General features: G+C 40.2%; 1 protein-coding gene across 1 annotated transcript in view; it reads left to right on the forward strand.

Annotated features, from left to right (window-relative positions):
• Positions 1 to 2311, forward strand: part of LOC128635984 (gastrula zinc finger protein XlCGF49.1-like) — a 33183-nt gene extending 30872 nt beyond the window's left edge. The window contains exon 3 of the mRNA XM_053689060.1: positions 687 to 2311. Within this exon, the coding sequence (XP_053545035.1) occupies positions 833 to 1498 (666 nt within the window). The 5' untranslated portion in view covers positions 687 to 832 and the 3' untranslated portion in view covers positions 1499 to 2311. The remainder of the gene's footprint in view (positions 1 to 686) is intronic.
• The last annotated feature ends 16487 nt before the right edge of the window (positions 2312 to 18798 follow it).

Here is an 18798-nt window from a genome sequence, read left to right on the forward strand (position 1 = left end):
TTTTATAGAGCTCTTGGGGTTTGGGAATCTTTGCCTCCTCCTAGTGGTAAGGAACTCCCAGGAGTAATGGACTGTGGACTCTCACAACCATGATAGAAATGAATTTATCAGGTAAGTATAAATTATGTTTTCTTTTTAGTGCATTTTTAGATTTTATTTTTTTAGCATTAAAGGCACAAACTTTAGAAATATTATTTGGATATATTCACTATAAAATTGTATCCATTATACATCACTTTTTAGTATGGAATGATGTTTAGAAAATTTTCTCTAGAAGTAAATAATATGTGGTATGAATGCAACTTTAAAAATAAAAATAAATTGAATGCATTGTGCATACAAGCATTAGTTACAAAGAGTAGTTATTGGACTGAAATAATTGTATTACTACAATTTTAAAAGCTCAATGCATTTAAAAAAATAAAACGTAAGAGAAAAAAAGCGTTTAGTTTTCTTTATTTCAGTATCTGACTAATAGGTGTTGGTGGAATTTCTTAAAAATATTCAATAGAGTCCAATAAACTGCCTTTATAGCTTAGCATTCAGGTTGGGGAAAGGTGTGAGGGTCATAGCTGATGCCCTCCACTTCTAGCAGACACTAATTCTGAACAGTTAAAAGGTTCTCAATATAAAGTAAGTATGTCGTTAACAAATAACATTATTCCAATTCTATTTCTTTTCAACAGGTGGATTCACAAATTGCAATAATCCTGGTCATGGCCAAAGTGCTGATGCTTCATTCAGTCTTTTCCAAAATAGAAGAAGCCATGAAGAAAATGTATATTCTGAATGTGGGAATTTTTCAACCAGGAAATCACAATATATTACTCATATGAAATTTCATACAGAAGAGAGAGAATTTTCATGTTCTCAATGTGGGAAATGTTTTAATAAGAGATCAAATCTTATTACTCATATGAAAATCCATACAGGAGAGAAAGCATTTTCATGTTCTGAATGTGGAAAATGTTTTACCAATAAATCAACTCTCATTAGTCATCTGAAGATTCATACAGGAGAAAAAATATTTTCATGTTCTGAATGTGGGAAATGTTTTAGTCAAAAATCAAATCTTATTACTCATTATAAAACTCATACAGGAGAGAAAGCATTTTCATGTTCTGATTGTGGGAAATGTTTTAGTCAGAAATCAAGTCTTATTACTCATCAGAAAATCCATACAGGAGAAAAGGCATTCTCATGTTCTGAATGTGGGAAACGGTTTACTCAGAAATCCACTCTTAATATTCATCAGAAAATTCATAGAGAAGAGAAATCATTTTCATGTTCTGAATGTGGGAAATGTTTCACTCGGAAGTCAAGTCTTATTATTCACCAGAAAACTCATACAGTACAGAAACCATTTTCTTGTAATGAATGTGGGAAATGCTTTACTCGGAAATCAAATCTTATTGCTCATCAGAAAATTCATACAGCAGAGAAAGCCTTTTCATGTTCTGAATGTGGAAAATCTGATATTAAAAAGACAAATAACTGACATTGTAATATAAAATGTTTAAAGGGTCATAAAGCCCAAAATTTCTCTGAGCATACATTTTAAACAACTTTTGTGGAAGGAGGAGAAATGCACTACTAGGAGCTAGCTGAACACATTTTATGAGCCAATGACAAGAGTTATATATGTGCAGCAACCAATCATCAACCAGCTCCTGAGCCTACCAAAATAGTAAGCAAATTAGATAATAGAAGTAAATTAAAATGCTGTTTAAAATGGCTGTTTTAAAAATCTGAATCGTGAAGGAAAAAAAATGTGGGTTTTATGTCACTTTAATTATGTGTATTAAAACAACTTTGCATTTTTTTCCATTATTTATTATGTCCTTTTTTCCTGTAATGTAACTCTACAAATTGTGGGCTTTCCAAATCCCATGTGTTTCTATTAAGTAATGGGTAATGCACGTTGAAACCTAGATGTCACAGATGTGCCATCCCTGACCTTTTAATGGGGACATCACATAGTTATTTTATCATTTATTGTAATCATAGGAAAAGGACTTTTGAAATGTGTGTTGTAAAATGTTACCAGGGACAGTTGGAACGGCAGCGCTGATAAAACAATACTCCAGCAAGCTCCCTACCTGCCCGGGCTGTTTTATGTATTAAGAGCATGTTAGGATTAACAACAATTTGTAACCAGGCAAATTCAAAGTCATAGAATCTACTACTCTGAATGGCTGGAACATATATTTGATTATTTCTGCTCTAGCCATTAAGGAAATGAGTTAATAAACAACCAAAAACTGTTGCAGTGGACTTTCTACAATTGGTTGGTTTCTATTCTGGCTGTTAATTGTTCAGTGTCTCAGAAAAGAGAGTTTTCTCCAACATAGGTGTGTCCGGTCCACGGCGTCATCCTTACTTGTGGGATATTCTCTTCCCCAACAGGAAATGGCAAAGAGCCCAGCAAAGCTGGTCACATGATCCCTCCTAGGCTCCGCCTACCCCAGTCATTCTCTTTGCCGTTGTACAGGCAACATCTCCACGGAGATGGCTTAGAGTTTTTTAGTGTTTAACTGTAGTTTTTATTATTCAATCAAGAGTTTGTTATTTTAAAATAGTGCTGGTATGTACTATTTACTCTGAAACAGAAAAGAGATGAAGATTTCTGTTTGTAAGAGGAAAATGATTTTAGCAACCGTTACTAAAATCCATGGCTGTTCCACACAGGACTGTTGAGAGGAATTAACTTCAGTTGGGGGAACAGTGAGCAGTCTTTTGCTGCTTGAGGTATGACACATTCTAACAAGACGATGTAATGCTGGAAGCTGTCATTTTCCCTATGGGATCCGGTAAGCCATGTTTATTCAGAAAGTAAATAAGGGCTTCACAAGGGCTTATTAAGACTGTAGACTTTTTCTGGGCTAAATCGATTCATATATTACACATATTTAGCCTTGAGGAATCATTTAATCTGGGTATTTTGGTAAAATAATATCGGCAGGCACTGTTTTAGACACCTTATTCTTTAGGGGCTTTCCCTAATCATTCAGATATGTAGGGCAGCGACTTGGTCTTCACTGCACACTTTTACCAAATTTTACAAGTTTGATACTTTTGCTTCTTCTGAGGCTGTTTTTGGGAGAAAGGTTTTGCAAGGCGTGGTGCCTTCCATTTAGGTGACCTGATTTGCTCCCTCCCTTCATCCGTGTCCTAAAGCTTTGGTATTGGTTCCCACAAGTAAGGATGACGCCGTGGACCGGACACACCTATGTTGGAGAAAACAGAATTTATGTTTACCTGATAAATTACTTTCTCCAACGGTGTGTCCGGTCCACGGCCCGCCCTGGTTTTTTAATCAGGTCTGATAATTTATTTTCTTTAACTACAGTCACCACGGTATCATATGGTTTCTCCTATGCAAATATTCCTCCTTAACGTCGGTCGAATGACTGGGGTAGGCGGAGCCTAGGAGGGATCATGTGACCAGCTTTGCTGGGCTCTTTGCCATTTCCTGTTGGGGAAGAGAATATCCCACAAGTAAGGATGACGCCGTGGACCGGACACACCGTTGGAGAAAGTAATTTATCAGGTAAACATAAATTCTGTTTTTGTTGTTTTATGGCACCTAGAATGTAAGAAGAATTGTTATTTTTACCTCTGCAGTTCCCTCAATAAAACAGACTTCCCAGGATGCAAGTCTCAGCTGTGTCACTAGGGTGAATGGGCTATTGTCACTTTGTCTGTCTGAACTAACGTCACTTAAAGGGACAGTATGCACCAATTTTCATTTAACTGCATGTAATAGACACTACTATAAAGAATAATATGCACAAATGCAGATATAAAAATCAGGTATAAAACCTTTTAAAAACGGGCGGAGCCTACACTCAATGCGGCAAGACGTGTCTCCATGAAGCTCTGTGAGCCTGATACTAGTTATAAGAGTTTTTCACAGTTAAACTTGATATTTCTTACACTGAAGCAGCTCTTTATTTTTATTGATAATTATACTCTAAGAGTGGATATCCTGACAGAGCTCATGCCTATGTTTGTTGAGGCAGCTACGCGACAAGCTTCTTCTCAAAACTGGAAGCCATCTTAACAAATTTCTATCTACGCAGTGAGTTTTGATACAGAAGAAGCTCCTATATGGCTTGTGGAGCGTAGGACTGGGGCTGCCATATCATTACCCCCCCCCCCCCCGAACTCCGGGGTTACGATATCCTAGAATAGGATAATAAGTGCAATCTATCTCCAAAGAAGAAGGAGCCATCTACCCTAATAAGGCATCTAGCAACCGTTCTACTAGCGATTCATTGAACCTGAGACTGAAAATGGAGGCACTTGATAGATGGGAGCAGCGGATCACCCAGCTCATAGGTGACCATTTTAGAAACCTGGAGGAAGACTTGTGCAGGCTCCTTACAGTTTCGCAACTTTTTGCAGACACCCCTGTGATGACTACAGACCGACCCATGGAGGAGCCTCATAGCAGATTTATACCCTTAACGGCAGTCTCGGCCAGTTCAGAGACCTCTCAATTTCCTGCACAGCAGAGCTGCATGAAGGTTGCCTCTGTAAGTTCTTCCCGTACTCCAAAAACCCAGTTAGGGGGAACTTCGCTGCCCGGAGCCCTGCCTAACATTGAAGCACCAGCGCTACCCGCTAATCACCTACAGATGGAGCTTGATTCAGCAGGGGGCACGGAGACTCTCCTTGATCCATTATGGGACCAAAGCACCGGAGTTTTGTTCAATCCAGGGTCCTTAGAGATAACTGACGACGGGCTGACATCTATATGGGGGACTCCCCTAAAAGAACCGGCATTTCAACCCCCTCTGTTATTGCTTGATACCACACAACTTACCTCCGGTGGGCTGGAGTTGCAGGCAGTGGCGAAGCTCTTACCGCACCAAAGGGACTTTGGGGTTCCTGCACTCTCCTTCCCCGCAAAAAGGCTGGCGTCGAGACAGGGTCCATTTAGGACTAAAAGAGAGAGGCACCATAGGGCTAATGTCCACAGAGTTCTGCACCACTTGTTTCGACAGGCAGAGGGATGTGACATAGTGCGAGCAACTCTCCTTACTGAGCAGCGGAGGGAGCGTTCTGCTCTGATCCCACACTATGTGACACAAGTCTGTGAGCCGGTGGCTGACCCGGTAGGACACTGCGGCACAGAGCGGGTCTCTTCTTCTGCAAGGTCCGGAATCGGTTGAGGAGTGGGGTAAGACAGTACTGTTATAGAGCCCAAACAAACTTTTCAAACCCACCTACTAAGATCCACAGCGAAATATTTCTACTTGAAAGAACTTGCTTGGCATAGGATATGCTGGGTAGTCTGAGACAGGAATAACTCTATGCCCATAGTCATGCATCTAACGATCCCATCAAAATAACATTATCCCCTGGCTCCACCCTATGTTACTGCGGATTCAAACACTGTACATTCTCTGTCTATTTTCTGCCTTTGCAAGAGACTATCAGTAGCACATTTAAGGCAGTTTATATGAAGTTTATTTTGAATTAGTTTGTTTCTCCTTATATCGTTGATGTGGCTGTCCCCTGCAAATCAGCAAGTACTACACTGGACTGTTAGCTCTCTTATAGTGTTTATACTATACCCTCCTCTGTTATGTATAAGTGCATTGAATTGAACTGTTTTGACCTTGTTCTGTGTTATATCCCTGCTCAGCTTGCAAACCCACTCTTTAGAAATTTGTCATGACTTCCTATATGAAGGGTGCTACTATAAGATCTGTCTATAAGTATTTGTACTTTTAACAATAGCTATATATTCTATGTATTGAATAACACATTGGTTATCTAGGCACAGCTAGCTAATCCAGTTAAACTAAGGGCCGCCAATCATCAGCTTTCCAGATCATACTCCTTACATATTTAGTGGTGCCTCTTATAGCTATGATCTTCAAACTTACCCTAGGTAAATAAGCTCTCACCAATCTATGCAAATAATACTACTACTACCCATCTTACATTAATAGTTTTATACAGGACAGGAGGTCTGACTACTTTATTGTGGGAACACAATCTTCTTATGTTCTGCATACTCCCCTCCCTTATGATATTTTATTAACATGTCAGTTTAAGCACAAAGTTGGCGATTGCTATATAAAGTTTTTTGTCCTTTTTTTTTTCTTCTTTGTTTTTATTACTATTATTTGAAGATGTCCAATCTTACCTATGTATAATGATAGTATATGGCCCTTCTCTCATTACATCTATATTTGTTTTATTTTACTTTTCCCCTGAAATTCCCCCAATATGTAAAAGCTCTCTCCCTAGAGGCCCAAGAGAGACCTCTATTTGACTTAGGGGAAATTATCTTATCTTCGAAATTGACATATTTTATGGGGTTGCATATTAATAAAATTACACCTTTATTCCAAGGTCCATGAGTGACCGTGAGTTACACTTGAGCACCTCCTATGCGTTACTTAGTATACATGGGCCCATAAGTGGCCTGTTGAAACATTGGAGGTGTGTTTTTTTTTTCCTTATCTACAAAAGCAAAATGAGGTTTTATTTTTCAAGTTTATTAGAGATTGGTCTAGCAGATTCGCTCTAGCCTCTTGTATTGTGACAGCCTGGAATTTTGTTATTTTTTACAGGCCTGAGTGTAATTACTTAATTGACTCATGTTATATTTGACGTGTTTACTACTGATTTTTTTTTTGTCTGATGTTCATTATATGTATAACCTCAATAAAAACTATTTAAAAAAAAAAAAAAAAAAAAAACCTTTTAAAAACTTACATAGAAGCTCCCAATTTAGCACTGTTAATGAGGTTAGGTTGGGACACCCACTGAAATGGGCTGAGAAAGCAGGAAGAACAGACACTTCCCCCTCCCCTGCATATGAAAAGACAGTTTATACAAACAGAACCAATCTGAAGTCTGTATACATCACCCTCTTCCTCTGACATATCTACACCTCCAAATATAAGCAATTAAAGACATTAGATACCAGAACATCAGTAGGGTATTGATTTATCTTAATATTCTCTTTTGAGATAAGGTTGGTCTTCTCCTCATAGAGAGACTCATGATTTAATATATTTTATATATTTTTTATATATATTTTTTTTGCATATTTATATATTTTACTTAGACTCTATACATATCCCACACGATTATGTTCTAGATATATCACCGAGATTGATTTAACACTCATAAGAAGTATTAACGTGCTGACTTAGATGTTGGTTTATAATCTCAAAATATTAGTTTTTTACCGTAATACTTAGGTTTGTGTTTAGATAATTGTTTTTAACACAATTGTTTTTAATATACCTGTTTGTGTGTATATATATATATGCCCCTGTCTATGTACCTGTACATATCCCATAACCTAGCGCTGATCACACCCACTAGCATCGATATTTGTTATCTTAGATGCCACTGAAACCGGAAGTGGAACTATCAAAACATCCGATCGAACATGACCAGAAGTGACACGTTTATACGTCATTTCCGGTTCCGGTAGAAGGCAATTTCGGTTCCGTGAATACTACAATTCCGGTTCTGGTGGTAGCTAACACAGCGGAGGTCATGAGGATATTGAAGTAAACTGACTGAAACTCAAAGACAGGTAGTTTGTTACACGCTAAAACCATGAGGCTTTAATGATACCACGCAATAGGCACATTAATAAGGATAACGTAACAGATCCTTACTTTGATTTTCCAAATGACCTGGAAGCCAAAATTTGTTATTTCAACATCCGGTTCCGGGTCAAATGTATGATATTTTGGCGCCAATTAGAAGCGCAGCTATTGGTTATTGGAAGTATTTAAGGAGCACTCTCACCAAACCATAACATAGTCTTGAAAAAGGCCCATTAACAGGGCCGAAACGCGTTGACAATTTATGGTGAGCTGCTTTTCAATCGTTTATCTTTGAGTTTTAGCTATATTGCACTATGTACTGTTCTTTTTATTCATAGGTAAACAGGAAATGGATATTTGAGGAAACCCTTGGATATTTTTTGATTCTTCACCACGCATAACTTGCACATATAACTTTTGAAACATACTATCTATAATTTTGAGGAACTATTTGACTTTTATTTTCACACAACTTGGATGATATCAGATCTTTGGATTATAATGTTTTCATCACTTTTTTATCGTATTTGACCACAAGTCACTTTTTTCAAATTTTTTTTTATATATATATATATATATATATATACATATATATAGAAGTTTATTTTTCACAATTTGGCGTAATCATATTAATTTTTTACTTTTTATATTTTTATATTTGATATTTTTATACACTTCCACAGGACCCCACCAATTTTACTTCACCTTTTTGGGACTTATATCATCAACTTTTTCATTTGATTATATATATATATATATATATATATATATATATATATATATATATATATATATATATATATATATAATTTGTATCCACTTTTTTCACATTTGATACATCCATGGATTAATCATCCATTGAATTAACTTCTTTTTTATACATCCATCCTTATATGTCCATCTATTTTTACATTGTTACTAGTGTTTGAACCGCAAAGCCTTGGTTTTATGTTTTATATAAATTATCTGTATATTATTAAGTTTACATCATGGATCCATGAATTTTAGCATTGTATGTTTTAGGATTTTTATTATGTTATTATAAAATAAGCAAAACTATACATTGTTACAAAAACACCACCAGATGGGCTATATAAATGGATAATCTACAAAACATGTATGCAAAGAAAAATCTAGTGTATAATGTCCCTTTAAGGATCCTACACTAAGTAGGCTGTGACCCACAGGTCTGGGCTGCAGATCCTGTCTACTGGTATGGTGCAGAAGATTGCTGGAGTCTTCCTGCTAGAAGCTGGTCCTTTTCAAAACCCAGGAAGACCACGCTGACTGAAAAACTGGCTGCTTCTTCCTCTGGCAACACCCACCCGGGACACTAGGTTTCGCTTTTCTCTTCTACTGAGGATAATTAGGGACATATAATGTGCACAAATGTCGATATATGCTTTAAACCTTGTTAGATAGTTTATCATTGCACCCTTTTATCTGTCCCTATTTGTCCTAAGCAGATAAGATAATGGAAACTTAGGTTTCAAGACGGCGGCACCCAATTTGTGTGAGTCTACAAATCATTGCATGTCGGATATACTTCCTATTCACCGGGAGGAGGCAATACACCCCGACATTGCAGAGCCTTACTCCACCACATCTCAAAGCATTCCTCAGTTATGTTTTGCCTCCAGCATTGAGTTATTGGTTTTCTCTTTCAGCATTTTGTATATTCTCAGTTGTGCATATTATGCCATGCTTGCTTTCTGCCCTTGTATTTGCTTTATTATAGAGCAATCTAGTGCAGCTCAAGTGTATGGACCATCAACTGGGGGTTAAGGGTAGATCTACTGATCAAGTAGTTCCCTCTTATATATGCTTACTCTGTAAAGCGTGTGCCTATTCGTGTCCTCTACGTATGATATTCTTGAGTTGAGCATATTACTAATACTAGACAGAGGGCACTACTGAGCTACCTCTTACATTTAAAGGGACAGTCTACAATAGAATTTGTTATTGTTTAAAAAGATAGATTATCCCTTTATTGCCCATTCCCCAGGTTTGCATAACCAACACAGTTATATTAATATACTTTTTACCTCTGTGATTACCTTGTATCTAAGCCTCTGAAGACTGCCCCTTATCTCAGTTATATTAATATACTTTTTACCTCTGTGATTACCTTGTATCTAAATCTCTGCAGACTGCTCCTTATCTCAGTTATATTAATATACTTTTTACCTCTGTGATTACCTTGTATCTAAGCCTCTGCAGACTGCCCCTTATCTCAGTTATATTAATATACGTTTTACCTCTGTGATTACCTTGCATCTAAGCCTCTGCTGACAGCCACCTGATCACATGATTATTTATTATCTATTGACTTGCATTTAGTACTGTGTTGTGCTAACTCTTAAATAACTCCTCGGGTGTGAGCACAATGTTATCTATATGGCTCACATGAACTAGCAGTCTCCTGTTGTGAAAAACAAACAAAAATGCATGAAATAAGAGGCTGTCTGTAGTGGCTTAGAGGCCCATTTATCAAGCTCCGAATGGAGCTTGAGGGCCCGTGTTTCTGGTGAGTCTTCAGACTCACCAGAAACAGCAGTTTTGAAGCAGCGGTCTAAAGACCGCTGCTTCATAACCCTGTCCGCCTGCTATGAGCAGGCGGACAGGAATCGCCACAATTCAACCCGATCGAGTACGATCGGGTTGATTGACACCTCCCTGCTGGCGGCCGATTGACCACGAGTATGCAGGGGGCGGCGTTGCACCAGGAGCCCTTGTGAGTTGCTGGTGCAATGCTGAATACGGAGAGCGTATTGCTCTCCGCATTCAGCGATGTCTGTCGGACCTGATCCGCACTGTCGGATCAGGTCCGACAGACATTTGATAATTCGGCCTCTTAGAAATAGGCAGAAATTTAGAAGTTTAAATGTTATAAAGTATATTAATATAACAATGTTGGTTGTGCAAAGCTGGGGAATGGGTAGTAAAGGTGTTATCTATCTTTTTATACAATAACAACTTTAGTGTTGACTGTCCCTTTAAGGAATATATACATTTTGCTATGGCACACGTCTGCTATGCTTCCCTCAGACTTGTGCCTATAGTGGAGTTTACCTCTCGTCATGAGCAATTCTTCCCTGGGTCACCTATATACAGTGACTTTTATTGTAGTCTTAAACATAAGAAGGGAATGTTGCACTGTGATTGTGACAAGTGCTGCTATGGTTGTTTTAGCTAGAAACACCTTATAGCTAACATCTTTATCTAAAATAATTCTTTTATCTCTGCTTTTCCTAAGCCCTTATTTTGGGCGTGGCCTGTTTGCTATCATATTCAGAGTTACTGGGAGTAAGGGAGCTTTCTTGTCGCAGGATGGAAATCCAAAGGCAGAGCTGCAGTATGGTTAAAGAGAAAGAAACCCCCCAAAAATAGGTACAACATACAATTTTTAACAACTTTCCAGTTTATTTCTATTATCAAATTTGCTTCATTCTCTTGGTATCATTTGTTGAAGGACCAGCAATGCACTACTGGTTTCTAACTTAACACTTGGGTGAGCCAATGACAATCGGTATATAAATGCAGCCACCAATCAGCAGCTAGAACCTAGGTTATTTGCTGCTCCTGGGCTAATCTAGATAAACCTTTCAGCAAAGGATAACAAGAGAAGGAAGCAAATTAAATAATAGACGTAAATTGGAACGTTGTTTAGAATTGACTGTCATGACTGTCTAATTATTACTTTACTGTCCCTTTAAGTTAATTTTAGCACTCAAGATTTCAAAAACCTTTCCCCCACTTAAAGGGACACTCAAGTCAAAATAAATTTTTATGAATCAGAGCAGCAGTTTTAAGACACTTCCCAATTTACTTCCATTATCAAATTTTGAACAGTCTTTTTATATACAGACCTACTGAGCATGTGCATAAGCTCACAGGGTATACGTATAATAGTCTGTGATTGGCTGATGGCTGTCACATGATACAGGGGGTCGGAAAATGGGAGGAAAAATAAATGAGTCAGAAAAAAAATCTACTGCTTAATTGAAATTCAGAGTAAGTGTCATTGCATTGTCTTTTTATTATGCACTTCTTAATTATGAGGTTCTACTGCATTGAGTGTCCCTTTAAGCTGCAGGATCTCGCAAGTCCCAGCTCCAAGAGGTTTGCAGTTCTCTCCTTTTAAGTCTACGCATAGAGGCCAATTTAACAAAGGTCTTGCGGACCTGATCCGACAGTGCGGATCAGGTCCGCAAGACCTCGCTGAATGCGGAGAGCAATACACTCTCCGTATTCAGCATTGCACCAGCAGCTCACAAGAGCCGCCCCCTGCAGACTCGCGGCCAATCGGTCGCCAGCAGGGAGGTGTCAATCAACCCGATCGTACTTGATTGGGTTGAATTGCGGCGATGTCTGTCTGCCTGCTCAGAGCAGGCGGACAGGGTTATGGATCAACGGTCTTTAGACTGCTGCTTCATAACTGGTGTTTCTGGCGAGTCTGAAAACTCGCCAGAAACACGGCCCTTCAAGCTCCATTCGGAGCTTCATAGATAGGCCTCATAGTTTGGACCATCGGTTTCTGTCTTGAAATGTCTTATTTCTCTTAGTTTCAGAATTGTATGTTCTTTCTTGCGAGCCTCCATATCTTATTTTTCACCAGGATAAAGTGGTTTTAAGGACTAAATATAATTTCTTATCAAGTGTTTTCTTCAGATAACGTCAATCATGGAATTTCAGTGCCATCCCTTTGTCCTAATCCACAGAATTCAAAGGAAAGACTCCTACACATTTTAGATGTAGTGAGAGGAGTAAAATTCTACTTACAAATTTACAAAGGACTTTAGACAATCCTTAACATTTTTTTTATTAATTTCTTGGGATCACTTAAAGGTCAGAAGGCCACAGCCATTACTTTAGCTTCCTGGCTAAAAACAAGGTTAACTTGGAGGTGGGAAAGTCTCCCCCAAAACACATCACAGACCACTCCACTAGATCAGTTTCCACTTACTGGACTTTCAAAAAATAAGTCTTCTGTTGAACAAATTTGCAAGGAAGTAACATGGTCATACTTTTACTAAATTCTACCACTTTAAGGTAAGAGTGACTTTTGATTGGAAAGTTCTCTAGGAAACAGTCAGATTACGAGTTTTGAGCGCTATAGGGAAATTAACGACCACCACAAAAGCGGCAGCTTTTAACCTCCCTATAGCGCTTCTATTACAAGTTTACAAAAAGCAGGCTTGCGCGGGCGATATGGTGGTGTTGGGCTCCATGCTTCACCCAAATACAAGCGCTGCTTTGACGCCTAGCACCTGCGATCGCGGAAACAAAAGCTTTGTAATGCAGCCCCATTGATGTCTATGGGGAAAGAAAAAGTTATGTTTAAACCTAACACCCTAACATAAAAACCACGTCTAAACACCCCTAATCTGCTGGCCCTAACACCGCCGACCCCTACATAACACTATTAACCCCTAATCTTCCGCTCTTGATATCGCCGCCACCTACACAGTTTTTAACCCCTAATCTGCCGCCCTTAATATCACCGCCACCTGCATTACAGTTATTAACCCCTAATCTGCTGCCCCCAATGTCGCTGCCACTATACTAAAGTTATTAACCCCTAAACCTCTGGCCACCAACATCACTAACACTAAATAAATATATTAACCTGTTATGGTATAACCCGGATATCAAGGGTTAATACCAGATGAAAGGTGCCCTGAATACGGCATCAGCAACACACAAACCCAGGTTATTCACCCCAAACACGAGACCAAGCTCCATCTTGAGGGTAAAACAGAAGAATGTGTTTTATTGAGGGCTATATGCCCAGTATTTATGCAGGTCTCCCACCTGGTTGACACTCCCTAGGAGACCAGATAGGGGATTGGAAGAGTATAGTACATTAGATAGAGGGAAGACCCCCTTTTACAGGATACAATAGAATTACATTACTTAACCAAATAAACAATTAAACACAAGAAAACAATGGAGTCCTTCTTGGCACCTGGCAGTCTGACTCTGGAGGTGATTAAACAATGTGGACGCTTATCACCTAAACTTAATTACAGTAAACAATAGCTGATGTCAGGAAACCTGTTTTCAGAAAATAGTTTCTCAAAGCTGAACAAAGTTAACCCTTCCAGTACTGACAGAGGGGTCTGTCACACGGCTCCCTCCTGGTGGGACACTCCGGCAGACCCGGCTTGACCCTTTGGCGGGTCAACTTGGGGATGACCGGACTAGGAGGTGGTAGGAATGTCAGTTTGCCGGGACAATCCATCTGCATTCCAGTTTTGCTTACCGGGCCGGTAGCTGATGGTGAAGTTATAGGGTTGGAGGGCTAAACTCCACCGCAGCAATCTACCATTGTCTCCTGAGACCCGGTTAAGCCAGACTAAGGGATTGTGGTCCGTTATGAGAGAGAATTCCTGTCCGTATAAATAAGGGTTCAACTTCTTCAGTGCCCAGACCAGGGCTAAACATTCCTTCAAGTTTTTGTTTTCAGAGACGCTTCTTTCCAGTTGAAGACAAATCTCATTGGCTTCTTTACAAGTTTTTTGTACCTGCTCTTTATAGGTATCCACAATCCCTTCATACTGACATAGGGTGCCCTTGAGTTGCTGCACCTCACTATGAGCCAGCGTCAGCTTTTCCTCCAGTGTCACTAAGTTTGTCTTTAATGTTTCATGTTCCACTCTCAAGCTGGTGTTTTCTGCGGTCTGTTGATGCAGCTTGTCTAGCAGAGATTCCCATTCTAAACGCGCTTTTTCCTCTGCGCTCCTCTTCTCTCCCGCTAGCACCGTTACGTGATTGTTTAACGTGACCATTTCATCCTCTACTTGACTGTTCTCCTTTATCAGCGAGTTGTAACGGGACTTCCACGTATCAATAGCGGATAGAGATTTACTGAGCTCAGCGTCCTGGGGCTTAGCAGCAGGTGGGTCAGTCTCGGCAGCACGGATCTGGGCATGGGTAGTCACAGGGTTAACATCAGCGGGACCCATGGGAGCGTAGGCCGAAACAAGGGGGGCCAAGTTATTTCCAAGGAGAACATCAGCTGGTAAGTCCTTCATGACCCCCACATTTACATGTCTAGCGCCCACTCCCCAATCCACATGTACCCGGGCAACAGGTAGGCGGAACACAGCGCCCCCTGCTACCCTCACAGCCACAGTGTCTCCAGTGTGCTGGTTCTCAGACACCAAGTTCTTTTGGAGCAAGGTAATGGTAGCACCAGTATCCCTTAGACCACTGACCTGCTTCCCATTCACTTTAACCAGTTGCCGGTTACCCCAGTGGGCAGATTGCACAGGGTCTGCTTCATGTAGGATGCCCCAGCATTCTTCCTCCTCTACGCAGTGGGCAGCAGGCTGAGGGTTATGTGGGTTTCCGCCGGCGGGTCTTCTCCAGGACTGTGCTTGGTTCGCTATGTTTAATGGACACTCTGGTCTTTTGTGCCCTAGTTGCTTACATCCAAAGCACCGAATAGGCTGTGAGTAGTCCCATGAGTTGAACCGGGCTGTCTGAGGATAGTTCGTGGCTGAAGGCGGTGTGGTAGAGCCGTGCGCCAGGGGTTGGTAACTGGTAGCTGCTGGGGTGACTGTGGGTCTGTACTCCACTCTGGCAGGGATCTTAGTGGTAGCAGTGTCCAGTTTGCGGGCATCTGTATACTCATCTGCCAGGCGAGCAGCTTCATGCAGGGTGGAGGGTTTACGGTCCCGAACCCACTCTCTAACTCCTGCGGATAACTTGTCGAAGCAATGTTCCAACAGGAATAGCTCCAGCACCTCTTCCCCAGATACGGCTTGGCACCCCACCATCCAGTGAGCTGCTGTGCAGTGCACCTTACATGCCCACTCGACGTAGGAATCTCCAGCTAGTTTAACAGTGTCTCTGAACCGTCTCCTGTATGTCTCCGGTGTAATCACATACCTGGAGAGCAGAGCCTCTTTTACAGCATTATAATCCCCGACTTCCTCATCTGGAATAGCCCGAAAAGCCTCGCTGGCCCGGCCGGATAATTTTCTGGATAATATCGTGACCCAGTCCTCTGCGGGTACCTTGTGTAGGGCACATTGCCTCTCAAAATCCGCAAGGTAACCATCAATCCCTCCTTCTGTTTCCATGAAGTTTTTAAAAGCTGCAAAATGTACTTTTCTTTTTTCCACTGGGGTTGCTGTGACTTGGGCTGCTGCAGCGCCGCTTTGGCGAAGTAGATTGGCCTCCACAGCTGCTATGACCCGGTCGATAATTTCGGCAGACGGGTTGGGTCCATAATGTGCCTGTCTTATTTTAACTGCCCAGTCAAAGCTTGCTTCTTCGGGGGTTCTGTCTGATAAGCTGGGCTCATTGGTTCCTTCGGGCCCTGGTACTCCGTCCATCTCGGTCAGTATTGTAATAATCTCCCTCTTCCTGAGGTTACTGGCTTGTCGGCCCTGTTGTTCTAGCAGGTCTTTAAGGGTAGCTCTTCTGGGCGATGTGGTTCATCCCGTCGCTTGCCACGAGTTGTTATGGTATAATCCGGATATCAAGGGTTAATACCAGATGAAAGATGCCCTGAATATGGGATCAGCAACACATGAACCCAGTTAATTCCCCCCAAACGCGAGACCAAGCTCCATCTTGAGGGTAAAACAGAAGAATATGTTTTATTGAGGGCTATATGTCCAGTATTTATGCAGGTCTCCCACCTGGTTGATACTCCCTAGGAGACCAGATGGGGGATTGGAAGAGTATAGTACATTAGATAGAGGGAAGACGCCCTTTTACAGGATACAATAGATTTACATTACTTAACCAAATAAACAATTAAACACAAGAAAACAATGGAGTCCTTCTTGGCACCTGGCAGTCTGACTCTGGAGGTGATTAAACAATGTGAACGCTTATCAGCTAAACTTAATTACAGTAAACAATAGCTGATGCCAGGAAACCTATCTTCAGAAAATACAAACAAAGTTAACCCTTCCAGTACTGACAGAGGGGTCTGTCACATAACCTCTAAACCGAACCCTAACGTAACCCTAACTTAAATTAATTAAAATAAAGCTAAATAAACCTTACAATTATTAACTAAATAATACCTATTTAAAAGTAAATACTTACCTGTAAAATAAAACCTAAGCTAGCTACAATATATTTATTTCACAGGTAAGTTTGTATTTATTTTAACTAGGTAGACTAGTTAGCAAATAGTTGTTAACTATTTATTAACTACCTATCTAAAATAAATACAAAGTTACCTGTAAAATAAAACCTAACCTGCCTTACACTAAAAACTAACATTACAATAAATTAAATTAATCAAATACAATTATCTAAATTACAAAAAAAAACACTAAATTACACAAAATAAAAAACGAAATTATAAAAACAAATTACTCCTAATCTAATAGCCCTATCAAAATAAAAAAGCCCCCCCACAATAAAAAAAACCCTAGCCTACACTAAACTGCCAATGGCCCTTGAAAGGGCCTTTTACGGGGCATTGCCCCAAAGAAATCAGCTCTTTTACCTGTAAAAAAAAATACAAACAACCCCCCATCAGTAAAACCCACCACCCACACAACCAAACCCCCCCAAATAAAAACCTATCTAAAAAAACCTAAGTTCCCCATTGCCCTGAAAGGGGTATTTGGATGGGCATTGCCCTTAAAAGGGCATTTAGCTCTTTTTCAGCCCAAACACTAATCTAAAAATAAGACCCACCCAAAAAACCCTTAAAAAAAAAACTAACACTAACCCCCGATGATCCACTTACAGTTTTCAAAGACCGGACATCCATCCTCATCCAGGCGGCAGAAGTCTTCATCCAAGCGGGCAGATGTCCTCATCGAAGCCAGCAGAAGTCTTCATCCAAGCGGCAAGAAGTGGTCCTCCAGGCGGGCAGAAGTCTTCATCCAGACAGCATCTTCTATCTTCATCCACCCAAGCAGAGCAGGTCCATCTTCAAGACATCCGGCATGGAGCATCCTCTTCTTCCGATGGTCAACGTAGAATGAAGTTTCCCTTTAAGGTACGTCTTTCAAGATGGCGTTCCTCACATTCCAACTGTTGGGGGGTGTTTGTATTTTTTTTACAGGTAAAAGAGCTGATTTCTTTGGGGCAATGCCCCGCAAAAGGCCCTTTTAAGGGCCGTTGGCAGTTTAATGTAGGCTAGGTTTTTTTTTATTTTGGGGGGGCTTTTTGATTTTGATAGGGCTATTAGATTAGGAGTAATTCGTTTTTATTTTTGATAATTTCGTTATTTACTTTGTGTAATTTAGTGTTTATTTTTTTTGTAATTTAGATAATTGTATTTTATTAATTTAATTTATTTCATTTTATTGTAATGTTAGGTTTTAGTGTGAGGCAGGTTAGGTTTTATTTTACAGGTAAATTTGTATTTATTTTATCTCCCGATTGGCTGAACCAATCAGCCAATCGGATTGAACTTGAATCTGATTGGCTGATTCAATCAGCCAATCAGATTTTTCTACCTTAATTCCGATTGGCTGATAGAATCCTATCAGCCAATCGGAATTCGAGTGACGCCATCTTGGATGACGTCACTTAAAGGTACCGTCATTCGTCGTTAGTCGTCGGGAAGAAGAGGATGGATCCGCGTCGGCTCCTCTGGCGATGGCTCCGCTCCGCTCCGGATGGATGAAGATTGAAGACGCCGCCTGGATGATGACTTCATCGGATGGAAGATTTCTTCAGCGCCGCCTGGATGATGACTTCATCGGATGGAAGATTTCTTCAGCGCCGCCTGGATGATGACTTCTGCCGCTCCGGATCTCCTCTTCGGTTCCATCGGTGGTCGGCTGGCTGAACACGGCTCAAGGTAGGATGATCTTCAGGGGGGTAGTGTTAGGTTTATTTAAGGGTTTGGGTTAGATTAGGGGTATGTGGGTGGTTGGTTTTAATGTTGGGGGGGTGTTGTATTTTTATTTTACAGGCAAAAGAGCTATTTTATTTGGGGCATGCCCCGCAAAAGGCCCTTTTAAGGGCTGGTAAGGGAAAAGAGCTGTTTACTTTTTAATGTAGAATAGGGTAGGGAATTTTTTTATTTTGGGGGGCTTTGTTATTTTATTAGGGGGCTTAGATTAGGTGTAAGTAGCTTAAAATTGTTGTAATATTTTTTAAATGTTTGTAGCTTATTTTTTTTATTTTTTGTAACAGCTTTTTTTATTTTTTGTACTTTAGTTAGTTTATTTAATTGTATTTAATTGTAGTTATTTGTAGCTAATTAATTTAATTAATTTAA

The sequence above is a fragment of the Bombina bombina genome, chromosome 7 (assembly GCF_027579735.1).
Source record: "Bombina bombina isolate aBomBom1 chromosome 7, aBomBom1.pri, whole genome shotgun sequence".
Classification (NCBI taxonomy): Eukaryota; Metazoa; Chordata; class Amphibia; order Anura; family Bombinatoridae; genus Bombina; species Bombina bombina.